This window comes from Pelobates fuscus, chromosome 3 (genome assembly GCF_036172605.1).
Source record: "Pelobates fuscus isolate aPelFus1 chromosome 3, aPelFus1.pri, whole genome shotgun sequence".
Classification (NCBI taxonomy): Eukaryota; Metazoa; Chordata; class Amphibia; order Anura; family Pelobatidae; genus Pelobates; species Pelobates fuscus.
The window spans coordinates 65,927,650-65,954,935 of NC_086319.1; the positions used below are offsets into that span (position 1 = coordinate 65,927,650).

The 27,286-nt window shown below is 37.3% G+C and overlaps 1 protein-coding gene across 9 annotated transcripts in view; it reads left to right on the forward strand.

Moving 5' to 3' along the window:
- PPFIA2 (PTPRF interacting protein alpha 2) overlaps positions 1 to 27,286 on the forward strand; it is a 369,600-nt gene that overhangs the window by 268,371 nt on the left and 73,943 nt on the right. For 4 of the 9 annotated variants that reach the window (XM_063447134.1, XM_063447135.1, XM_063447137.1 and 1 more), the window contains 8 exons: positions 8,074 to 8,187; positions 12,199 to 12,420; positions 14,565 to 14,726; positions 16,657 to 16,791; positions 21,658 to 21,744; positions 22,188 to 22,271; positions 23,272 to 23,403; positions 27,080 to 27,142. In XM_063447134.1, the coding sequence (XP_063303204.1) occupies positions 8,074 to 8,187; positions 12,199 to 12,420; positions 14,565 to 14,726; positions 16,657 to 16,791; positions 21,658 to 21,744; positions 22,188 to 22,271; positions 23,272 to 23,403; positions 27,080 to 27,142 (999 nt within the window). The remainder of the gene's footprint in view (positions 1 to 8,073; positions 8,188 to 12,198; positions 12,421 to 14,564; positions 14,727 to 16,656; positions 16,792 to 21,657; positions 21,745 to 22,187; positions 22,272 to 23,271; positions 23,404 to 27,079; positions 27,143 to 27,286) is intronic. The other 5 variants (XM_063447141.1, XM_063447143.1, XM_063447142.1 and 2 more) reach the window with 3 other exon arrangements.

Here is a 27,286-nt window from a genome sequence, read left to right on the forward strand (position 1 = left end):
TGTCCGAAAATAGTTCCAAGAACTCGACGACCAAACACCGCTGCCTGTTTTCATGTGAACAAGATAGCTGCCATCTCGTGGTCGTCCATCTGAATTGCGGCCACCCAGACAAACACTTAAAACACTGCGGTGGAAATTGCTACAAAGTTTCAATTAGACTTAACAAGCTCCTGGGTGGTCCCTGGTTCGTGCAGCTATTCGGTTCTCAAACCAAATATAAAATCCCACGAACCAAGTCAGTTCACATAGTTTTTTTTAAAGGGCCCATAGTCTTTTGGTAAGAGGCTGGCCTTTAGGCCCCTCCAAGAACACGTGACGAGGCTTAGTTTGTTACAGAAACAGCTTGGGATATGGCTTAAACAAGGTTTAGTGACCAAAGTGATGTACTGTGCATGACATATAGATTTTAAATATGCTGATAAATTATCTTTATTTTAAATGTATGAAATATGACTTCCTTTGAAAGCATCCATCTATCATAAGTTACTTTTTGAATATTTATATACATATTCAAATACATTACAAGTTAAATGAAGGAGGAAAGTAAAATGAAGGAACTGCATAGGAATTTTGTTAAGGAAAGGTAGGTCAGAAGAGGTGCATTTCACACTTTTTCCTGGTGAGACGCAGTGGCATTTTTGTTGAATTTGAATTTGAAATGTATCAGATGATCTCAGTGAGGCAGCCTTTTAGTACCCAGTAGGCAAGTTTCTTCTTTTGTTAGTGAGGTCCTAGACTATGCAAAGCCTTTTAAGAACTTGCTATAGTCCTATTGACAAAGCATTTGCACAGTTGAAGTGTGTGGAGATGTATGCTTGACAAGTAACTCAAAGCCTGATGGAGCTTTGAGTGTAGGCATCTGATAAGATGGTCATTGGACAGTACTTTACAGAGTTGACTACTGCTGACACCTATACAACCCAGAGAGGGTTTTATATATGCAGGAGAAAGGGTTATAAAATATCTCTCCATGTCCAGGTAATTTATCCACCGAAAGCAGTTTTGTAACAATTGATTCTACTCACATGTCTGCCGTTTCCTACTCACATGTGCAAGTACAGATGGTTTGGTGCATGCCAAAATAGTTTAATTCCTCTGTGCATATGAAGATGGATTTTAGTTGACTGAAATTTTAAGTTTATATGAGTTCTATGTGACTACAACATTGAGTTCTGTCATGGTTGGGTTAGAGAAAGACTTTAGAACATTGTTTTAAAAGACAATTGAGATTTAAATCTGTGACTGTCTACTGAAATAGTTTATTAACATTTGTGGGAGGAAGAGGACTTTCCTACACACAGTCTGCCATCAACCTGATTAAATGCCCTAGGGATGGATTAAAGTGTTAATGATTTTGGAATTAAAATATCTAATGAGTAGATGTTTACACAATATGGCCAACTTGGTGTATTCACATGCTCATATATATTATTTATTGCTGTGTCATCATCAAGGTAAGAAAGGATAATGTTTGCGTGCAAGCTTGTTGCAAATGCAGATGTGTTTTACCTTTAAATAAGGTATTTGTGAATATTCTGAATATCCCACTCACGTGACGACTTCTGGGTCCACTTTCCGATGATGTCTGCGTGACGCGTTTCGCCCGCCTTTCTGGGCTTCCTCCCAACCTGGACCCGGACCCGAAAGTCGTCACGTGAACGGGATATTCAAAACCCGGTAGTGATTGTGACTGTGGAGTTTTATTGATTGTATACATGCTTTTGTGTGGGGAGCTTAACCAGCCTATACCCACCACTTACTAAGCAACCACTCCCCCCCCTACCTGCCGGTGTCACTGCAGACGCCACTCTTCTGCTATCATCAATACAGGTGGTTTCAGCCAATGCATTACTACTCCATAGGGATGCATTAGGAGCAGTGGCGTGCATATCGGGGTCACTGCTGCGACCGGGCTCCGTCAACCAAGGAGCCCAGCCGCCCTGCGACCCAGGTATGTATGTCACTGGGCCAGCCTCTTCTCCTGGGGGGCCCAGGAGCCAGCCACCTCAGGGCCCCCCAAGGCTGGCCCTGCTGTCACCCGGCTGGCGGGCACGCGAGGGAGCACTCTCCCCTGAGTGCTTCCTCTTCAGCTCCCTCGCGCACCGCACTGAAACCGGAGCCGGAAGATGACGTCATCCTGACGTCATCTTCCGGCTCTGGTATCCCTACGCGGCACGCAAGGGAGCTGAAGAGGAAGCACTTAGGTTATGCCCAGTAGTAGCGTACGTTAGCGGTTAATACATGGTTCCAGTAAACACATCTATAGTACATATTAGCGACTCAATTAAAATTAGTGTAGGCACTCTGGGGAGACATGTAGGCAGGTCTTGTTGAGATGTATTAAACACTTTGGTAGCACACTGTAGCGTCTCATGGAAAGTCAAAACAACGTAAGCACTTTAGTGGTGTGCGTTAGCCCCTCAAGTGAGTTGTTTATATGCCCAGGGCTCGCGGGCTGCACTCATGGGGTAGTGGCTGGCTGCTCATTGGAACATGTGAGCAGTTTATACGAATATAATATTATATATTATAATTATATATTATAGGAATAGTACTACTTAACACACCTTATAATAACGCAGAGAGAGGCAACACAGAGAGAGGAGTCTGAAGAAGAGGAGTCAGAGGAGGAAGGTGCCTTTGAGGAGGTGGAAGACCAAACACAGCAGGCGTCCCAGGGGGACCCTTGGTGTTGTACGTGGCTGGGTGGAGGAAGAGACCTTCAATGACATCAGTGAGGACAAGGAACGGGACATGGCTGTCTTGGTATCCAACCTTGTGCAAATGGGGAGGATGCGGTTGTGCAAATGGACTGTTTGTGGTTGCTTGCGGTGCATTAAACGGGGAGTTTGGTCTGTCACTGTGAAGCAGGCGTAACCCTTACACTACCTGATCGATACAACATCATACCTGATGTTTTAAAGCACGTTATTCCAAAAAATTTAGGAATGTTAGGTGATTTACATAGAAACATAGAAACATAGAAACATAGATTTATGCCCTTTATGGATTAAAACCAGACTCTGCATCAACTATGTAATTTTCCATGGGAGTTTTGCCATGGATCCCCCTCCCGCATGCCACAGTCCAGGTGTTAGTCCCCTTGAAACAACTTTTCCATCACTATTGTGGCCAGAAAGAGTCCCTGTGGGTTTTAAAATTCGCCTGCCTATTGAAGTCTATGGCGGTTCGCCCAGTTCGCCCGTTCGCGAACATTTGCGGAAGTTCGCGTTTGCCGTTCGCGAACGGAAAATTTTATGTTCTCGACATCACTACTATTAAGTGAATTTATTTAGATATTTTTTTTTCAATGCACGAGTTGTGTAGAAAATATTATTTTTAAAATTTCATTATTTCTTCATTTTTATAGTTTATTCATACTTAATGGTGTCTGTGTCTCGTGTATCTATAATGTCCAAGTAGACCTCTGTTTCAAAAGTACAGAATATCAGTAATGCTTACTGTATGTACTCGTCTATAAGTCGATCTTGTGTATAAGTCGAGTGCAGTTTTTTTTACCAACAATTGTGAAATATGCTATGACTCGTGGATAAGTCGAGGGCACGTTATTCAAATGGAAATGTTCGGCTTCTGTTCTGTTACTGAACAGACTCTGCATGGTCCCCCTTGTTAACACCTCGTAATCACCGACCACCCCTGGCTGTTAACCACAAACAAGCATTCCCTGGGTGGCCGCCATTCGCATATACGCACGCACGTGTTGTTTCCTGAACGCAGGCAGCAGTGCATGGTCGGCTGCGACTTCCCGACAAGCTAGGAGAACGACATTCGGGAGTCGACATTACCCTGCATTCGACTCCTGAATGCCTTTCAACTCCCGAACGCCATAAAAAATTCTATCGAATCTAGCACTGACCCGTTGATAAGTCGACTCTGCATTTTAAAATGAAGTTTAAGACTAAAATTTCTCGACTTATACACGAGTATATACGGTACATTTTTTTTTATATTAAATCTTACAACAAAATATAATTAATAGGCAAATTCCATTAATAGCAGTCCTTTTAGGTTTTTATATACTTTACTACTTAATTAGTATTTTTACAAAAAAAGGTTGGCTTCACTGTGTAACAATTTTTTAAACCTGGGATTTCAGAATAACATGCTCTGGTGTGTTACAATTTTATAACAGAAATAAAATGTTATCCACATACACCAGCTGTAACACAGAGGAAATCTTTTCATTATGGCTCTGCTGCTTCATACATTTTTCAAATCACTGTATCTGCCAAAACAAGAGGCATTGTGTGTATATCGCATCTGCGTCTCCTATATGCCTTATTCATGTATATTCTAGATCAATTAATACAAACCATAATGATTTATTGATCCATAGCAGATATTTTGTATTTCCTATTTATTTACAGTTTAATAACCCCAATATAATTTCAGTGTTACTGTAAGGATTCTAACCTGACAACCAAAATATTGTTTTATTTATTCTGTTATATTTCTATATATACCAGTTTTTCACCACTGGTCGCCTCCCTTACCACTAGTCTAACAGTTCCTCTCACCTGCATACAGGGCCGGACTGGTGCAGTGTGTGTAGTGTGGTTGTGTGTTAGTGCAGGGAGTGCAGTATATGTAGTGTGTTTGTGTGTGTGTGTATGTGAGGGTGTGTGTATATGATGGTTGGATATAGGCTTAAATAATTAATTTAATAATTAAACAAAAATAAAAAATCACATTTACTGCCCCATATAACCTTGCCGGGGGGAGAGGGAGCATGCAGATAACTGGTGATCCAGTGAGAGGGGGCACGTCACACACAGATCCCTGGTGGTCCAGCCGGCAGGTTATTTGATCTGTACCTCCGCAGATTCTCTCTCCCTCTCGCAATCGCTGTTTTTACAGAGCTTTCCTGCGGGTTACCATGTTATCCCTCTGATAATCTCGGAGCTCGCGAGAGAGAGAGAAGAAAGCTGCTCGACATGCATGGAGGGTGTCCGGCTCACTACCCATTCTCCCCTCCGGCCCATGATGGGGCAGAACTCCATCTTAGAGCTGGTGCTGTCCTGCATGGGCTGGCAGGGGAGATCTCTTGAGCTTTAATGCGGGCCTCGGCCCGTGTCCATCGTGGCCCACAGGGAATTTTCCCGGTTTGCCAGATGACCAGTCCGGGCCTGCCTGCATAGCATGATTATTACTAATGCTATAAGAGGCCACACCCTGCTTCACAAAGTTGCCTTTACATTGATCGAAGTTTGTGTTCTGATGCTGACAAGACTGATCCTGGCTCCTACTGTGAGATCCTGCTATACTCTGATTACCCTTGAACCATCCTGATTTATCCTACCAATCTGCTTTGTTTCCAGTCTGCTCCTTTCCAAGAAGTTTTGCAACTAAACCTGATCATCAATACCAACCTGCTCTATTCCATCCTGGACTTTGTTCCCTTTCTACCTTATTGAAAACCTACTTTACAAATACCGTTGTGGCCTCTGCCACTTGTTCCTGGAAGAGCCTGCTGGCTAGCCTCTGACCTAAAGACTATGGGCCCCGTAAAAAGCATGTAAAAAGACTGTTCATGTGGTTTCCCTGTACTGTTCGGGAACCGAACAGATCCACAAACTAAAGACCAGCCGGGAGCTTGTTAAACCCTATTGATACCTTGTAACGATTCTCACCGCAGTGTTCTAATTGTTCGTCTGGGTGGATGCCGTTCGAATGCATGAACACATGGTGGCGGCCATCTTGTTTGCACGAACGCAGGCAGTGGTGTTTGTTAGTCGAGTGCATGGAACTAAAATCAGACACTCGACCTCGCGAACAGCGCTGAACTTCCAGCTTCGCCTACATTCGGCTCTTTACATCGTGGAAGAACACTGTTCGGTGGAATCATTTGAATGGATTGGATTAACAAGCTACATGGACTACAGTTGGTAGTTCGTTTTTATACTCCCGAAGTTGACCGACCTCTACCACTTTTCTTATGGAACTATTTTGGGCAGGAGCCTGGTGTGCGGTCGGTCAAAAGTTGACTTCCATGGAAAACCCGAATCCCTGAACCGATCTGTGTGATTTTTGGATATGTTGGTCACTCAGATCAGGGCTATCCAAGTGTATCCATGTGGCTCTTGTGGGGTTTCCATGGATTTTGGGGGTACTTTTGGGGTGTTTGTAAATTGTATGTTTCTCTGTACCTGGAGATAATTGAGTTTGTACAGTTCCTGACTCAGTTATCTCTCTGGCTAAGGGGAGGAGTTTACTGGTTGTATAAATTATGTAACTGTGCTGCCATTAAACAGATGACCTCCCATCATTAAGCCTCGGCTCATGTGTGTGTGTGGGGGGGAGACGATACTAGCGATAATTACTGCTATACCAATTATACTCTCTGGAGGAGGTGTCTACCCACTAGGAGCTGGATCCAGGACTTGGGTCCAGGGTGGGCAGAGACGGCGAGACCCCAGCCAAGCTGCGGCAGCAAGGGGCTGAAAGTGCTAATGGTGTCCTGGTGCAGTGCTTATGGTACTAGGAAGTGTGAATTGGCGGAGGTACCCAGTTAGGGTACCAGGCGGTCCGCCACAACTGGAATCAACACAACCGACCTGGATAAAACAGACATTCCTATTATTTGCATCTATCCTGAATAACCCTGTTAGAACTATTTGATAACTGTATTATTGCCTCCAAAGAAAAGAGACTGATCACCTAAAAGTCTAACTAACCTGAATTCCCTATACCTTTATAATCTGTTTATTTCTGTCTTATTATATTATGTTTGCCTGTAAGCTATAATTTCACTTATAGGTTTTCCTTCTCTTAATTTGCCTGTAATCTAACTTATAGGTTTCCCTGTCACCTGATAACCTGCTTGGGGCATCTTGCCTAACTCTTTGTTTCTGTTCTTTCCTTATACTAACCTATCATTCTGCCTATAGGTTCTCCTATTTCCTTATACCTATTATTCAGCTTATAGGTTCTCCTTCTTCCTTCTGCCTATAATTCAACTTATAGGTTCTCCTTCTTTCTTCCTATAATTTAGCTTATAGGTTTTCCTGTTACTTATTTAACCTGTCTGGGACATATTGCCTAAACTCTTTATTTTATAACCCTCATTATACTTACCTGTAATCTCGTTTATGGGTTCTGCTTTCCCTCCTTTTTGTCTATAGTATTTCCATGTCCCCTTAAGTCTTGCTACACTTATTATTTCAAGTTAAAACATGTCAAAGATTTCCAATAAAGAACCTAAAGTCAACCCTGGCCTAAGTCTCTTATCTGACCTGATCAGAACCATGACAGTTACATTCTATGAATCGCTCTGTAAATCTATTGTGTCCGCCTTGCTTCACAAGCAAGACATTACAGATGTTTAGCACATGTTGTTGGACTACAACTCTCATAAATCTCAAGAAGACTGTAAGTGGAATAGAATAATGGGACTTTAGTTCAACAACATTTGTAAGTATAAGCCGTCTCTTCAGTGATACTTATAATGGCCAATCCATTCTTGTGGAAATGTCTGTTCTCATCCCAAGTTAATTGCAAAAAAAAAAAACAACAACAACAAGATTTGAATGCACACACTAAAACAAGGGGAATACTTCCTGCAGGGTTCTACAGAAAGGGAGTACCAATCCCTGAAGACATCAAATGGAAGAAAATAAATATTCAGGCACACCTGAGGTTTCTTTTAAAAGTCAGTCTTTTTATTTGAAACAAGGAAGTGGAGACGTTTTGACTTTTCACTGAGCCTTTATCTAGTCTGTCAATGAACATTTAGTGATATTTTGTTAATTAGATTTTTTTTCAGTCTAGTGGAGTGTGATTGGTTTTCTATTCAGTAATCCAATATTTATAGTAAGATGATGCTTGAATGTTTTTTTTTAACAAAAAATGCCCAGTTCATTCCTAAGGATAGTCATGCATTAATAGGGAATATATTTTTGTGTGTTGTACCAGTTTAGATGTCTGCAGGAAAATTTACTTATGACATAACCCGTGTTTTATTTTAAATTTTAATTAGAAAATATTTTCTTTTTAACTTGATAAAATATTGTAATAACTGTATGTAATAATATTAGTAATGTTTCTCTTCTATAGATTGTAGCGCTAAGAGAACAAAATGCCCACATTCAAAGAAAGATTGTAACTGGAGATGGATCAGAACAAGAACCTCTTGAAGTAATGGAACAAGGACAGAAGGTCCATGATAAGGTATTTTTTCAATACAATTCTCTTGGTGATGCAACCTTGGTCTTTCAGATCACTGAATGATTAAAAGCCAGAGATGCACTGGTTACAAAAAGCCAATTGTCATTGTATTTATCTTCAACTAGATCAGGGATAGGATTCATCACTCCAGATTTTGTAGACGACAGCTCCCTTGATGCTTTACCAGCAATATGGCTGCAAGAGCATTATGGGAGATGTAGTCCACAACATTTGTAGTGCTGAATGTTGCCTATCCTGAACTAGATAATGAACAATTCTAAACTGATGGAATGTTTATGTAGATATTTAAACAGGGTAAAGGAAGTGCAATCCGTGCCTACATGTGGATGTGTCTGACGCATCTAGCACACCCCTTGCACATGGTTATGCCAACAAATTGCAGTCAATACTGAAAACATAATTCAGAGCATCATGGCTATAGAAAATGGCTAATTATAGATTTTGAACTAGCCACTAAAATGGCTAATTATAGATTTTGAACTAGAAGAAGAACTGAAAAAAAAAAAAAAACAGAATTCCCAAAAGGACAAGCAGCATCAAGACACATTATGCATAGCTAAGTAGGGTGGAGGGGCGGAACTTCAGTCACTCACAATGTCTAATAATAAGTTATTACACTGCAGGCTCCATATTCGAGAGGTGGGTAACCAGCCTAAGGAACCAATATTGTAATTCAGAAGGATCTCAGCTGGTATGTAACAGTCCCATTGTCAGGGTACCAGAAGACAGAATCCATTACTGCAGTGTAGAAGTATTTCCAGGCCTTAGAGTGGCTGGGCTGAACTCACCATAAGAAACCCACCATAAGGTGTAACAGAAAAGGAAACCAGAATATGAGCCGGAGTCAGGAAACCAGAGGGTAACTTAGTCAGACTAGCAATGGTCAACAGTGGGCAACAAACAGGTAGAACTATGATCAAGCCAGATAAAACACAGGAACTGAGAAATAGGAGCACCAAGGAATTACAAGCACTGAATTAGGCAAGGGCCACAAACCAGTGTGACATCAAGTGTCGACGATCGCGTGCCGCAATTGACTCAAATCAACATAGGCACGAGCATGTAAAAGGACTGAACTCCTGTGAGAGAAATGCTAATGGTGCGTAGATGACAGCGGACAAGTGATTTTCTGACAAGCCGAGAGACAGCCGAGAGCTGAAGGGATAGATAGCATCCTAGATAACTTTTCTGTTACATATATCATGAAAATACTGTGACATTTTAAAGCCATTATTATTTACTTGAAAGTTAGGTTCAATGTATCTGTTCTTTAGAAGTGGATTGTAGATCTTGATACTTGCAGTCTGCAGTACTTTACAAGAATCACACCATAACCAGTTACATCAAAGTTAATGTAACAGTAACATCAGCCTACTGTATCTCTCTTTCACGCATCTATTTTCCTTTTTTTCAGGAGTCATTAATTTTTTTCTTTTGTGTTTTGTTTCAAATTCATGTTTGATTTCAAACCTTCATATCTCCTATAAAAGTGACAGCCCATTTTTTTTCAAATTCCTAAAAAATGGTGACTTCAAATAGAATCAATCTCCAAATTCAATCACAACCAGGGCTTATATTATAATATTTTGCTTGCATTATTTCACACCTACCATTGGATTTATAAATATCATCGTTATCTGAATTCCGAATGCTGACCTTCCATTTAGACGATGAATTCTGTGTATGGTAATAAAGAATTTGTAAAAAAAAAAATTCTGTGTATGATAAACCATTTATGTAAACATCTAGAAAATCCTTTTCTCCATAAAAGTCTCACTTGTATGAATTATCTTGCATAATCCCAGTAATATTTTCCTTTTATATTTTACTCTACCTGCCAAGCTTGTTAGATATAAAATAAATGTGCGCAGGTAGCTCAAGAAGCCTAAAAGTGTGACTTTTACGGCCAAAATAATACAGCTCAGGAAATTGATCAAATTTACCACCTGCTGAAACGGTGGCGGTATTGGCCTAGTTCCTCAGGATAAAGTTTCCTGTCCTATCTATACCTCCTGTCTCATAGTGTTACCATTTTTGCATATCTAAAAATAAGACAAATATCCCTGTAGAATCTAGTTAAAAAAGAAGAACTGGAAAAGTAAATAGAGCGACTAAACAATATATTTCTAGATATTTATTAAAACAGATTATGGACTTGATAATTATAGACTCGAAAAATAAACTAAGGTGTCAGAGTTTTAGTGGCCTGCAAAAAAAATGAAAAGTGATAAAATATGCCAGTTAACTCTAATAATGCCAGTATATACTCAATGTCACAATTAGGGGTTATTAACTAAAGAATTAAATGTGAATTTCACATTTTAGGCTTAAGTAGCCAAATTTGAAGTATAGCTAAGTTAGAGATGTTTTCAAACTCAGTTTTATTTTGGCCTTAAATTTGAAGTTCACTTTAAACTCTCAATTAATTTGAAAACCATGGATGTCCATGTTTTTTTTTCTAAACATTTTTTTGTTATTTTTTATTTACTATACTGTGGGCCCACTCACATAACTCATATTTGTTAATTATTTTACTGAGAACAAAACTTTATATAACTAATGGAAACTATGTAAATGTTTACACATATAGCATTACTTGATTTATATAGACTGACTTAAAGACTGTGTTTTATTTTTATGTACCTACATTCCAAAGGGTAGTGAATTAAATAGCTGCTCTAAAACAATATAACTTCTTCTAAATTACATATACTGGGTTTTTTTAAAACTAGGGATTTCAGAGAAGTGCCAAATATTCATTTTTATTTAAAATGTTATTTTTCACACAAAAGTTCAATACATGTTTTTGCTTTGAAAATAGATTTTATTTAACATGTATGCTCCACGTTCCAAAATCTATGACAAATGAAACCAAAATGCTATATGAGTATATGAGCAGTATTGAAAAAAAATATTTTCACAGAGGAAAAATGCAGGTAACACTAGTGCTTATCACAATCACGCTATGCTCCTGCTCTGAGCTTTTGTAAAATTAAAGCAGTATGTTGTCATGATATTTGCCAGTGGTGATTGACTCCTAGAGAGCAAAGATGCATAGAGCATGGGTACACATATTTCGGAAAAAATAGCCACTTTTAAGTCCAACTCCGCCTCCTGATTCTGTTACCCAATGAAAGCCTTAGAAGACAGGACCTTATGTTAGCCTAACTTTTAAGAAATCCAAGATCAGTTGGCCAAATGCAAAGCCAATGGGTGACATAGGAAATCCTGTTAGACCATATCTGTGGCCTCTGCACCCAGAAAATAGGGCCGTTTTTTTTTTTTTTAAAAATGCCCTAAAATATTGACATGGGCATTTATAAATAAATATTCATCAATAAAAGAAGGAAAATAATTTACAAATATAATCTTGACAAACACACTATGTTTTCACCATACAAATAGATTTGTATTTATTTACTGCAACAAAACTGGGGAGATGTTGCCCCACCTGCCCCTACAGACCAGCCTCCACTGACCATCACTAAAATCATGGATGACATTGAGAAATAGCTTAATGCCAGTTAACCTGCTGTATGTTCTACATGTCTGCTGTGAGCAAAATTACATTTTACTTAGAGTCCACCTCTTTTTTACAAATTGTTTGCAAAATCCTCTTCAAATATTTAAAGTGCATGAACCAGCAAACGGATTTCTCACTGTTAACACATGAACATTGCACAAAGAATGTGCTGCTCAAGAAAATAAATGCCTTTTTTAAAATCTATAAATCTATCTATAAACAATATAATGCTCGGTATTTCTATCATACGTTTTAACACTTATTATATCGTTTTTTTACACATGAATAACACAAATCATTTTTTCCTGACTACTGATTCTTTATACTAATTAGATATTTCCCGCAGATCCAATGCTCTAATTAGATTACTAATTAAATGTTTTCTGCAGATCCCTATTTCTTATTACATTACAACTAAAATGAATTATTTTATGTGTTAAAATTACATTTTTTAATTTTACTTTCTACAGAGATTATCCAATGGCTCCATAGATTCCAACGATGATGCTAGTCAGATGGTGGAACTTCAGGAATTACTCGAGAAGCAAAATTATGAAATGACACAAATGAAAGAGAGATTAACCGCGTTATCAACTCGGGTGGGAGAAGTGGAACAAGAGGCTGAGACAGCAAGAAAAGAGCTTTTGAAAACTGAAGAAATGAATACTAAATATCAAAGAGACATTAGAGAGGTAAGTTTTGACCTATGATGTATTATTGTGTTGCATAAAATTAGACATCATGTTAATTTAGGTTAATTAAAGATGTGCGTAAATAGTATGGATAGAGTTTCTTAGTACCACTCTAATGGCCTCACCTGTCGCGTCACTACAAACCTAACCGGTAGGTGAGTCCTACACTAACAATTCACCTTGCTGCTTTCAGCTAAAAGACAAAATTAAAAGGGGTGTCCATCCATAATTATTAACACTTAATAGAGAACAAATGTGATGGGTGGCACCACTGTAACATGTGTGATACAATGACAAATACAAACACATAAAATTAAGAAAAAGTTACAACTTTTCCCCAGATTTACTGTTTTCAAACTATACCTTTCATAGTGCAAATGACAAAAGAGATGGAGGTCATCTATATGATTCTAGTAATAACAAGCAATTACTTGTAAATCTATGAAATGTTTAGTTCTTTTAACCCCTTAAGGACACATGACATGTGTGACATGTCATGATTCCCTTTTATTCCAGAAGATTGGTTCTTAAGGGGTTAAACAGATAAAGCTCTAGCACTCCTTCCCTCCTACTTGGAGACTTTAACATCCCAATCAACAATCTCAACTGCCCTGATGCCTCCTGTCTGCTCTCTGTAACCTCCTCCTTTGGACTCACGCAGTTGTCTACTTCAGCAAGGAAACAGCAGGAAACACTCTTGACCTCATCTGCACCAATCTCTGTACCACCTCTAATCTCTCCACTTTTCTATTTCCTTTGTCTGACCACCATCTGCTAACATTTGACATCAGCATACCCCGTACCCAAATTTCACCACCCTCAACTCTCCAATCTCGCAGAAACCTCAACTGCCTTGATATCCAGCATTTCTCCACCAAACTCCAAACTCTTCTTGTACCCATATCAAATCTAACTTGCCCTAACTCTGTAACCTCACTCTACAACTCAACTCTCTCCTCTCAACTCGACATCATGGCACCTCCTACAATTAAACGCAGCAAGCGCCCCCAATTACAACCCTGGCACACCAACCTGACCCGTTACCTCCAACAATGTTCCAGAACTGCTGAATGCTGCTGGAGAAAGTCTCACTTTGCATCTGACTTGCTCCACTATAAATGTATGTGGCGCTCCTACAGCCTGGCTCTTTCCTCTGCAAAAGTAAATTACGTTAACACCCTCATAAGTACACTGTCCCATCAACTAAAAAACCTATTTTACACTTTTGATGCTCTTCTTCGCCCTTTTACTCCCCCTCATTCTACCACCTTGTCCACCACAAACTTTGCATCTCACTTCACTGAGAAGATCTCTACAATCAGAGAAGAGATCTCCAATTTCTCTCCTTCCCCTACTAATACATCACCCAACCCCATTCTCTCCACCATTCTACATTAATTTGCATCTGCTACAGCAGAAGAGGTTTCTGCTCTGCTCCGGTCCTCCCGCCCCACCACTTCTTTCCTCGATCCTATTCCCTTGTATCTCATCTGCACTTTGTCCCCCTCTCTTTCAAAAGAGACACTGCACCCAGACCACTTTAATGAGCTGAAGATGTCTGGGTGCCTATAGTGTACCTTTAAAAAATAAATAAAACCAGCTGAAATCAGATTGGGTTTATATAATATTTAACATATCTTTTGTAAAGTCGATCCTAGTGAACTCAACTTAAACCAACAGGATAATAGTGTATTATCTGTCTTTAAAAGTGACAGAACAGAATAAAGTTTATTGCCTATGGCAAGGCAGAATATTAGCCTGTGGACAAGTAGAAAGATGGAAGACAGAACTGGGGGGATTAAAATATGGGCATTATAGTTATGAATGGACTGATGGAGAGTAAGGGTGGTTTGGAGGAGATATAAATCTCAGATTAGTGGGTCTGAGAGGGAGTGGTAAGAGAACTTAATCATTTCCAGGAAGATAATGTACAGAGGTGCATTTTCAGGATTCTGAGAAAAATTGTAAGGGAAGTGGCTCATTGGATGAGAGGGAGGGCCAATATATATTTAGGCTTAGATAATCTTTATTTTCATTGTATCTTTTTGGCTTAGGCTTGCTTTGCTGCACTTATTTTAAATACATCTAAAATGTAATGTAAATGATCCACTTTTCCAGTTCCTTGATTAACTGTTACATTAAAGATGTATCTCTTTCAGGCGATGGCTCAGAAGGAGGACATGGAAGAAAGAATTACTACCTTGGAGAAACGTTATCTCAGTGCACAGAGAGAAGCAACTTCCATTCATGATATGAATGATAAGCTGGAAAACGAGCTGGCCAATAAAGAAGCTATCTTAAGACAGGTCCAGTATCTTTATTCACACTGTATGTTGGGTTGATTCAGTTGCAAATATATAAGAAACCAACTAAAGAAGATGGAATGCAGTTATTGCCTAACTCACACAAGGCTTTGATATATAACAAGCTCATAATTAAAGGGATCGTTAGTGGAATTGATACAAGTAGCAAATAGGAGTACATATAATTGTTACATTATACACCATTAATCGGAAATCTTGAAATGATCGCTTAATTATATCTTTTAACTAAATGTTGATTTGAGAAAGTGTTGAGCAGTTTGATCGGAAATTTATGTCTAGGTTACATTAGTTGTGTAGCTCCATTAAGAGGTCATACTGCTCAAAAAAAGTAAAAATAACCTACAGTTTGTATTTGGCCTGCCCCATTTGATAGGAACTTTACCTACAGTGTGGATGACATCTAGATGTTGGGGGAAAAGGCAGTTTCACCAAAATAAGCAAATTTATAATTTCTAATATGTAGCATGTAGAATTGTATATGCACAAAAGAGTAGTTTATGTGTGTACCTAATAGGGACTTTTAGCTCTTTTGATTTTTCTCAATATGTGCTTAAATAATCCATGTTTTTACAGACTGACATTACGCACTTCCTCCCTTCCTTTCCTTGATTGTTAAGAGGCTTGAATAGAGCTCTAATTTAAGCTTGGCTAGCGTGACCCTCCCTCCCCCCTGAGAAGTATAGGTACAAAATAAAGATACCATAATTTATCGCCACTCTGAAATACAGTTCTAGATAATAACAGAAAGGTAGATGAAGCATAAAGAATTTTTATTTAAAATTCAAATGAAAGTCAAAATGTAAGTTCAGGGTTGAAATATTAAGGTTTTGGTTTACATGGAAGTAGTTTACAGAAAAAAGAGCTTGTTGCTAGAATGGTGACTGTACATTGCAAGAGAACAGAGTAAAATAAAGTATATGTTAAAACTATTTGCTTTAAAATTCATCTGTTGAATTACTAGAATATATGTGTTTAGAATTATTTAGTGTCACCTTTCTCTTTAAATTGTTACTAATCTCACTTTATATTATATTGTATGTAGTAAAATTATTTGGCATGTAAGAAGATTATCTCTGATTGTTAGTCTACCGAAGATTTGTTGTGCATCTCTTGATTAGAGTTAAAAATCCATTTCCTAATATCACTAGCAATTTTACTAGAAATTACATTTGTGTTTTTGATGACCACAGGTGGAAGCATAGAGGGGCACGAAGTCCGTCCCACCCCATGTATTATTCTATTAATTTGCTGCACTATTCAAGCAGGGAGATACAGTAGGAAGCCCCCCACTTTTTACTGTAATAAAGCACCACCCAATGCCCATGGGTGGGGGCTCGGGAGTGACCAGGTTCCCCTTTTATGTTACTAGTGACTTGGCAATCCTGAGTCTTTTATTACAGCAATCAGCAATTACCTGCTCTCTGTTTAATGGACAGGCCTCCACTCACAGGATAGCAACTGAGGCATGAGAGATGTGCTAAATCTTCCTATACTAATATGGGGGTCATATTGACCCTTCACAGGCTTTATTTAACTATTTGCAGGCTGGATGCTAGTGCTGGAAGCGGACAGATAGGCAATTAAAGCAGGATCATGTCATCGCTAAATGGCATTGAATCACTGAAACTGATCATTTCAAGGCTAAGTATAATATACATTTTCTATAGTTTTTTTGAAAAAAAATAATATTTGAAGTGATATTTAGTCTTTACCGGTGGGCATAAAGTTGATTCGAGATAATAAAAGGCTTATAAGGAGCCAACACACTGCCTATAAATATCATCGGCTGGATGGTAACCGAAACCTTACTTGCTAATGTATAAAAACACACAACAGCTTTCATCGTTTGTGTTGTATAAGTCTTCTCATAATGTATTTTCTATTTTTGTGTATATGCTTTTGTGGATTTTAGATGGAAGAAAAAAACAGGCAGTTACAGGAACGCCTGGAAATGGCAGAGCAGAAGCTGCAACAGACGATGAGAAAAGCAGAAACCTTGCCAGAAGTTGAGGCGGAACTGGCTCAGAGAATTGCGGCACTTACAAAGGTATAAACCTACAGAAGCACCTTTTTTAGGAATATCATCCATCAACGAGTTCTATTCTTCCCACAAATGGGATGGCTGTGCGTTCACATAGAGAAGCATTATAACGAGGGCAAGCAAAGTAATTTGTCAAGAGAATTAGGCAGCTGTTTCATTTGCTGCACAGGTTTGGACAATTGACTCCCCAGCTGTTTAATTGGCTGAAGATAATGAGAAATGTAGTTCAATTACATGTCAAAGGTTTCGAGGCTGTCCAATTATGGAAATGTTGAGCTTTGCTTGATTTATATTTATGTTGCACATTACACGTTCTTTTGTTTATTTAATAACTTACTGCAGTCAGTCGAGTTTGTTCATATCTCGTAATTATAACTTTTAAGATAACATGTACTTTATATCAGACTTAAATTTAGGATGATGTAAGTAACTTTTTGATATTATTTATTGATACACACTGAGTTTTACCTCTAAGTATGATAAATTAATCATTCTAGAGAAATTAATCTATACAGTGTTTTTATTGTACAGGGTGCCCCTCACCAAATAGGATCATTGACATTTTAGAATGTTCCATCTGAATAATAACAATGTTTTATATGACTAGGAATATAATATTACCATGTTATCAGGAGATAAAAAGAAGAAAAGTATTATTATTATTGTGTATTTAAGTTTGCATACACCCCAAAGTTATGTGGAAATCACTGGATTTTTGTAGCATATATTTGCTGAAGGGAATTCAGAAATAAATATAGTAAATCACAGTAAACATTTACGACCAATTGGAACAATGCGATGTTTATTAAATGTCCATAAACCTGTACAGAATATATGACTGAGATATTTATAAAATGCCAAAACATTACCAAATTTGCCTCGATCTGCTCCAGTAGGAGGATATTTGCGTTATACAGGAATATTTGGGCTCTCGGTGCACAAAGTGCCATTGTTCCAATTGTTATTAAAGAAATTCATAAATTAATCAAAAGAGAGAGTCCCTGGACCTCCTGTTAACTAGGGGGGACAACAATAATGTGGTTCCTAAAAATCTCTTTCTGGTCACTCAGTTATTACATCTCACACTGAATAGAAAGAATAGAAAAAAAGAGAGGCACACATACTAATTTTGACTTGTACTGAATTCCATAACCACCATGAGTTAAAGCAGCTTTGCCACGGACATATACTTTTTTTAGTTTCCCCCAACTATACCACTCCTTAAATTAACAACACTCCCAAATCACCTGATATTCTTCAAGGCACCTACTTCTTCTGTGCAGAGTATGCAACAAGATCTAATTCCTGCTCATGCGCGATGGAAACCAATACTAGAAGTTATGCGGTGAGGTAATCTCCCAGGGCTACAAAGGGAGGACTGAAAGAAAAGGTGAGTATTGTAGGATAAGTTTACTTGGTAAAGGAAGTAGAGCTTCCTTATGCTCCACCCTTTGTCAAGATTGTCAAGTGAAGGAAAAATACATAAGACAAAGTAGTCTTATTTTTTCAAAAATAAATAGATAGGACAGAAAAATAAAAGAACAGATTGTGAAATAGGAAGTAAAAAGGAAACGGTCGGTGGTAAGTTTTGGGTGACAGAGCTACTAAAATCAACAGTTTTCTTTTAAAAGGTGCCATTTTCTTTAATTTAATTGAGTAAAACACAACAAAAGAAAAGCACTTTTAGAGTTTAGCAAACCAGCAGGTTAGCAAACCATGATCTTACCATACACAGGAGAGTTACCTTATTTTGTAGACTGTTGATACTGTATTAAGCATACGGAATACATTCAGGTATATGTACTGTTTGTTGATATCTAGATATTGTTCAATGCTGATACAAGCATTATTTGTTTGTTGCATTCAGACCCAGACTGGCCATTAAGTAAACGAGGCAAATGCCTGGTGGAAAGCAATGGTTATGGGCTGATTCCAACCAGAGAGAGCTTTGATCCCCCTGGCTGGCCCACACAGAGCTGATGCTAAGTGATGTGAACTGAGTCTGTTCATGGGCTGGTGGGGATATCAAAGACCTCCTTTGGTGGTCCAGTGCACATGCCAGAAGTGAGAGGCATGGTGAATATGGTGTGCAACTACGCTTGCAAACCTAGAGCTTTGTTTCTTACGAGATCCAGCCATGGTTGCAGCAGCTTACCATGGCAATGCACTCAGTAATGTGGGAGAAACTGGATCTGCATCCACCAGAGAGTTTACTCAGCTCACTGGACAACCAAGATGTAACTCCTCCCTTGGCCAAAAATAACAAAGGACAGGGTAGAATAAACAGTTATTCTTTTTCATAACTATTTCATTTTATTGATATTATGAATATACTTAAAGTGAGATGAGATGAGATGCCACCCCTAAATCTCATACACCAACACACAATAGCCCCTATACAAACACACATATTACAACCTCTGTACAAAGACACATATTACAGGTCCTGTACACACACATACTACAGCCCATGTACAAACACACATACATGCTACGGCCCCAGTACATACACACATTACAGCCCCATCAGCATAGGGGCTAATGAAAATGTGCTGGGGTAGCCTTTCATAATAATTCCAGCTTCTCTTATGGAACTTACATTAAACCATGCAGTTTTGTGTAGGCAAAATATATCTTATTACAAGGGAGTCTATTAGACTTGTGCATGGCAGACATTTTGGTCCAGGTCGGCTTGTCTGAATATTATTCATAAAAACTGTTTGGGGAAATAATTATGATGAACAAAGCAGGACAATTAAATCCAATGAAGTGAATAACATTGATTACCCCTGTCCATGGCTGAATGTGCCATACATGTCAACATCAGAACTGGACCATGGAGCAAAGGTTGTCTTTTAAATCAGGTGGATGGTTGAGGGCATGTGCATTGTTTACCTGGGGAAGACATGGCAGGCAAGCTGAGGCAGGGTTATGCTCTGGGCAATGCTCCACAGGAAAACCTTGGGTCTTGGCATTCGTGTAGAATTTACTTTGACACTGACCACCTACCTAGAGATTGTTGCAGTCCACATACACCCCTCCAGGGAAATTGTGTTCCCTGATGGCAGTGGTCTCTTTCAGCAAAAATGGTCCAGGGATAGGTTGAGGAACATGAAAAATACTTCAATGTGTGGAGTCCATGTCTCACTGCATCAGAGCTGTTTTGGAAGCACGAAGGAGACCTACACGATATTAGGCAAATGGTTTAATGTTGTGGCTGATCATATATATATATTGTATCCTGTCCTGTTTTGTTCATTAGAATTATTTTCAGGAGCATTTTCCTGCTATTTGGTTCACAGGTCATGTGAGAAAAAGTAACCAAGAGACGGAAAAATAGAACATTCAGTAAATAATCTATTTTTAAGTATTTTCGATTTTTATTAAATATATAAAGATTTTTTTTGTTATTGCTTCTTCTTTTATCCCCTCTATTGATCTCTTCTCATCTATATCCTTTGTTCCATAAACAACCCCTTCTGTCTTTTAGATGATGTAAATAAGAACTCTTCCTAAATTAGACAACACAACTAAGAACCATAAATCCTTGTCTGCTTAATTTAATGTTTATTATCACTGCCACTAAATACCCAGATGTATAATTAATCAAAAATGTCCTCATTTTGATTAATGCACTATATAACAAGAGTTGTCTGTGCACTAGTAATGTTCTATCTTTGTACCTGAATGAATATGATATTTAATGGAAAAAAAACAATATTTTTTTATTAGCCACCAATTAAAAAATAACAAGCGGCACAGTAATTCTCAAACATAAAGCAGCAAAACATCGATATCAAATTGATCAGTAAGTACGGTACTTCAAATGATTAGCTATAGAGATTGGAGGAAACATATTCCCTTATTTTTTTATTGTTTTTAATTTTTTTTATATTCTAACTTTTAAGACAAAATGTTACAAAAAAACAACAACACACAAATGACACTTAGAAATGTCAATATTGAATTGACATAATTCACAACATAAACAGCAATCATAACATTAAGAACCATTGGTTATCTGTCTGTCTAAATAAATATGTTTAATTGTTCAATTAATTTAGTACTCTGTCTCAGTAAGGTAATCTGCTACAATATGTAGCTTAACTGATTTATTATAAAATCGACTATATTTTAATCGAAGTGCATTTGTCATTACAATCAATTTCCATAAGTCAGAAAAAGAGCAAGGCAATTTGTTTTGATAAATTTCACAAAAAATTTGAATATCACATGACTCAAATGTGCAACCTTTTTAAATTTTCACAAATTGTCGAAAGTATAAAACACGTGTGGGTATTCAACTATCAATATTAACTATATTTAGTATAAGAACCCAGAATCTGATATGATTTACAATCAAAACAAGGTTCTTCACTAAAACTGCATATTGTCATAAAATGACCGAAGTATTTCAAATATTTGTCTAAAATAAATTGGAGAATGTTTCTATTATAATTATTTTAGCATTACATTTGGGAATTCCCTAGTCAATCTCCAGCAATTAATATTATCAGGATAACCCTGTTATTATTACCAGTTACTAATTTGTATAATTAATACAACCAGACATAAAATGAAAACCTATTCTGCTTTTATATAACGTATTTATTTTATTTGCCCATTCCCCACCATAGAATGCTCTTGACTGATGGCTTTTTTTTCTGTTCATTTTTGTTACTGCCCATCACGACATCACACCATCCAAAATAATAGTGTATTTATTCATCAAATCTATTATTCTGTATCTCAAATACGTTGTTGTCGCATTTTTTTTTCTGTTAAGCATTTTGTGCTGTTGTTTTATTTTGTGTTAGAGTCTTTCGTTCTGATTTTTCAATTTTGTTCCTTTCCTTTTCCTTGACATGTTAGTCTGATCCAACCTCTTCTACCTCATCTGATGATTATCAATATGTTATGGAAGCTAAACATGAGGAAAAGACCTCCATACGTAGGAAGGTAGTCCTACTGGACTTTACTTTCTATTGCTAAATAGAACTCATCACACTTTGTTTTCCTGTTTGTGTTTTGTTTGTTTCTATTTTTATGTTTTAATTATTGATAATCAACCATCATGCGGTTTTTAGTGCTTCAGGGGCTTATGATTTACAATGGCAAGGTTGTGTTGAAACCATGCACAGTTGCATGTTACATTTGGCTGTCTTCATTGCTTATAAATAAATCCAATAGTTTGCTGATGCTCAGACGTAGCAGGACTGTCTAGCTGACGCATTTCAAGCGATGCTGTTCAGCTTCTTGCTTCACTGAGAATTTTTTTTTTTTCTTAGAGTAAGTTTGCAGTTAGCAGTAGCTCGCTTTTTGTGTCGTTCTACATTCCTTGCAGAACGTTAAAGTTTTTTGAGAATTCACATATCCGGCCGACTCTTAATTGTCTCCTACAGGCCGAAGAAAGACATGGAAATATCGAAGAAAGAATGAGGCATTTAGAAACACAACTGGAAGAAAAAAATCAAGAACTTCAAAGAGTACGTATAAAAAATATGATAAATATAAACATAATGATAATTTAATATACTGCATAGATTTCAGATCACCATAATGATAACTTGAATTTTTAAAGCTATGCAGCTTTTGTTTAACAAAAATTTTTGTTCACGGGCACTTGGCTAATAGCATAAAATTAATTTAGTACTATGTACAAAAAGATGCACCCCTTAGTTAATAACTCAAATCTCTTTATTATATACACATAGTAAACAAACTAAAATAAAAATAAATCCAAAGTTAACAATATTACAAGACTATAACAACCAGTAATAGCAGCTATGTAGCTTGCACTTAAATCACAAGGGCATGTAAGATTCCTTGCATTCGACCTTAAAGGACGAGACACGTCTACCAAATAAACCCCAACGTTTCGGCACAGTTACTAGTGCCTTTTTAAAGGGATAAATTAAATTAAGCACATTTCCCCACACCATTTACATTTTTAAGTGCATCAGTCATGTCTTTATATTTTCTTAAAATAGTTTTTCTTCTAATTCTGTATTTTTCTGACACTTTTTTTTTGAATATTGGGTAAATATAGACCTTATTGAATTTTTGGGACAGGAAATAAAATATTAATTGGCTCCCAAGCTTATGCCATCAATTTATTTTTTCCTCACAGCTCACTGTATGTAGCGCTGTATACTATTTTCATGCTTTTATCGAGGTACACAGCTAAATTAGCCAATTAATATTCCAGCTGTTCAAGGACGTTAAACCACATAATTTTATATAGCTCCTAAATTTATACAAAAATAAGTGAAAACCAGAACATGTTAGATGATTGACATCCACAACCAAAACTAGAAGAATGTTTGTTTTTGTTTTTTTATTAAAAAGAACAGAATTTAGAAAATATATTATAAATTTGTTATATATTAAAACTATTTTTTTTTTGCTTTTGCAGAATCTTCAGCATTAGCCTTTGGAATCATATTTTGCCTCTGAAATAATTTTTGTATTACTTATTTTCTAAAGGCACGGCAAAGAGAGAAAATGAACGAAGAACACAACAAAAGACTTTCTGATACAGTGGACCGGCTTCTAACAGAATCCAATGAACGTCTTCAGTTACATTTGAAAGAAAGAATGGCTGCTTTGGAAGACAAGGTAATACTCCTTATATAGAAGGGGAGATAGACCCGGTCACTGGATGAGCCAAATATGGTTTCAAGACATTGTTCAACCATATTTTGTTCTCTCCTGGTTACCTTCGCCATAGTGTTGATGTTACAGCACCTTTTCTATTAAATTAATACACCAAATGGAAATTCGTGTCCACTTCTACCTTTGGCAATTATCGTAATCCTAAATTATTGGAAAAAAAACAGCAGCACATTTAGTGTAAATATATGCACATTGCTAATCAGCCCAGGGAATAAAGACCACATGGCAAACCTGTAGTTAATAAAAAGATGTAAAATAGATGCCCTACCTATTTTTTTAATATATTAAAGTTATATTTTTAGAATAATGCAAGGGCCTGCACCCTGAATTATAGAGGGATGTTGAATGAAGAAGTGTTAAAGGGACATCATAGGCAACCAGACCACTTCAGCTTGTTGAAGTGGTCCGGGTTCACTGCCCCTGTCCCCTCAACCCTGCAATGTTTGTTATTCTTAATTATTCTTAGAAGTGGGGGGGGGAGGGTGTAGGGGGGTGCAAAGGGGGTGGAGAGGGTGTGCAGAGGGAAGTACAGTGCTAGGAAAATGCAGATTTGTATTCCTAGCACTATAGTATCCCTTTAAATAAAGTTGAGCATACTTACTGCAAGAAGAATAACTATTCAGGTCTCTAACAAGCTAACGCAATCTATTTCAATGTTGATGTGAAGCAGGTTTGTTCTGTAATAAAGTATTTAAGCTTTTCCCATCACTGTGATGTAACTTATAAATTCACTACACTCACAGCCTTCAACATGTCTCTCTACTGCCATTATCCCATGAATCCTTCTAGGAAATTGTGAGACTAGTTTTGATGGTTATTCTAATTAAAATTTTGCACTGAGTCATGCAAATCCAATTTTATGTGAGATTAGTGGTAGTTTTGTTTTTAGGCAGCAGCTGCTATGTGAAGCTCTAACCCTCTCTCGAGTCTGTCCCATTGCTGGACTATGATTAATGGAACCCTGTCGTACTCATGACACCAAGCCTAACCCAACATTAACCCTAACAATACACTACCACTAACCCTACCACACCAGACATAGCCCTAAAACCATATAGTATATAAGATTATTAAGAGTGAAGCATATTTTGCGAAAAATAATGGCATCTCCGTTGTAGAGATATTGATAAACCACATATTTGGAATTTAGACCAGATTCCTTTGGGGTTAAGCACCCCGCCCAGGCCCCCCAGCTTCAGAGGCCCCTTTAGAGGTGGCCACAGGTGTGTATATATAGGAGGAGTTTTCAATAGTCAGGTCACTTTTATTATTTTCTCAATTCAACACAGATATCATCTGCAATAGTGAGTATATTCATTCTAGAACTAACACTTTAATTGTTTAGTTTTAGCACTGTTTTTAATTGCTTTCATCACTTTATTTTTCTATACTCACTTTGCTCTTACAAGGATTTAATAATACACTTTATTTTTAACATTAGTGCTATTTAATTTGTCCCACACATTTTAGCGTAGGACCCACCAACATTGGGGTACTTTGAAAGCAGTGGTGGGCTTAACATCATATGGCCATATGGTGGAACTAAATCCGCATATTTATTCTTAGATAGGCAATTTAGAAGCCTTCTGTTTGTTGTTGTATTTTTTGTAGTCTGAGTGCGCCGCAACTCTTTTTTTCATGTATGAAGTTTGGTCACTGCGGCTGCACCTTTCATGCAAAATGTAGGTCTCGGGTGTGCCCCCAATCCTTTCTCTGTCCCAAAAATATAAATGCCTAGATGAGGTGTTTTTAAATAAAACTATTACAATCTCTAAGATTTGAAATCATTGTTTAGTGAATGAGCGAGTGCGCTGGTTTGTGTATTTTGTATATTTGGGCCCCAGCAGCACCCTATAATGTATGCATGTTCAGGTGAGTGCAGCCGTCTTGGATTTGTTTATATATATATATAAATATCCAAAGTTTCCTGCACTCCTCACCATGTAAATGTAAATATGCAATATAAGATAGCACTCTAAGGACTGTGTTGCTCAAATAATACTTAGCTTGTATTGCTCACATAAAAATCAACGTTTCAGTTTGTCCCCCACAGTTTCATCAGGATAACTTAATATAACAAAGTTTTATTTGAGAAACAAAGTCCTTAGAGAGCTATCTTATATTGAATATATATATATATATATATATATATATATATTCATTATTATTATTTTTTTTAAATGTTCATCTGTCTATCTATCTATCTATGTATTTATCATCTGTCTATCTGTCTGTCTGTCTATTTATCTATTTATCATCTATCTGTCTGTCTGTCTATCTATTTATCTATTTATCATCTATCTATCTGTCTGCCTCTCTCTGTCTAAAAACATATGTTGGAAGAAGAGGCAGGAAACACATACAGAGCATAATGATAGACAGACAGAGACACAAATATTAAGTCTAATCATGGAAGAATGAATCTTCGTCCAGGCCTGTTTTTGTTTATTTTGGTGTGTTCAATAATGCATAAAAGATACCGGTGACAGTGAATAAATATACATGTGATTTGTACCCTGGGGCCCTTCAGCCGACAGTCACATGTTACTGTCAAGCTCTGAATGACAACAGTCATGTTCTAAATTTAATGACATTGATGTTGCATATTTTAAGGTAAGTTTATGCATCTTTATATACATCAACAAAACAAGAACAAAAATAATTTTAACATATTTTACAGAGCGCAGTAATTCAGATCACCAATATAAATAGTAAAATGACACCTTTACACTATCTATACATCACTGTAAATGTGGAAATGAACACTGTACAATGTACATTTGTCCCATATCATATTAAAAATAAAGGACTCAATACAGTTTGAGGCTTTATAATGCCCTATGAACGTTTATATACCATACTCCTTTACATCTAGTATCTTCAAACATGGATCTTAGATGACAAAATGAAATCTGTGTGTACCCCTTAATACATGCATATGTATATGTGTAAGTGAATGTTTGTCTTTAATCTGTGTAAAAAACTGTGTACTTCCCTTTCTGCACCATCTTTAACTAGGAAAAAGATCACCGTAAATTGATCAGTATGACCCGCAGAAATAAGGAATTTCTTTAAAGCAACTTTTAAAGGGACACTATAGTCACCCAGATGATTTTAGCTCATAGCACTGGTCTTGGTACAGTGTCACAGTCTTACTTAGTCCTGCAATGTAACTCATTGCAGTTTCTGAGAATCTGCAATAATTACATTGCAGGACTAAGACTGCCTCTAGTGGTTGTCAATCAGAGAGCCAATAGAGGCACTTCCTGATAGCTAATCGACTTATTGTTGCCTCATACTCTACACGAGGACATCTAGTGTCAGTAAAATCCCCATAGAAATGCATTGAAGCTCGCTGTGCGTGCGCATTAGTCCCTTCCCACTGGATGAAGTCGGAGGAGTAAGTGGTAAAATATTTTTTAGCCCTTTTTGAGCTGGGGGGCAGAAGGGATCGGGAACAGAGGGCACTATAGTGTAAGGAATTCAACATCGCATTCCTTACACTATAAAATCCCTTTAAGATCTGTATCAATACCAACCATTTCAGAATTATCACATGGTAAATATTTGTGTTTACATTTAAAACAAAAAATGTTTAATGTACATATATTTATTACAGAACATCTTACTTCAGGATTCAGATAACTTCAGAAAACAATTAGAGGACTGCCTACATGATAAGGTAGGTTTTTAATGTTTATAGTAAATACAAAATGAACCAACTCTCAGTACTTTTATGTGTACATGAGTATCAATGGGGACTATAGCTTGGTAGATGAGAAATTAAATTAAAGTTAATTTAGTTTTTGTGTGTTTTGTTTCTTAT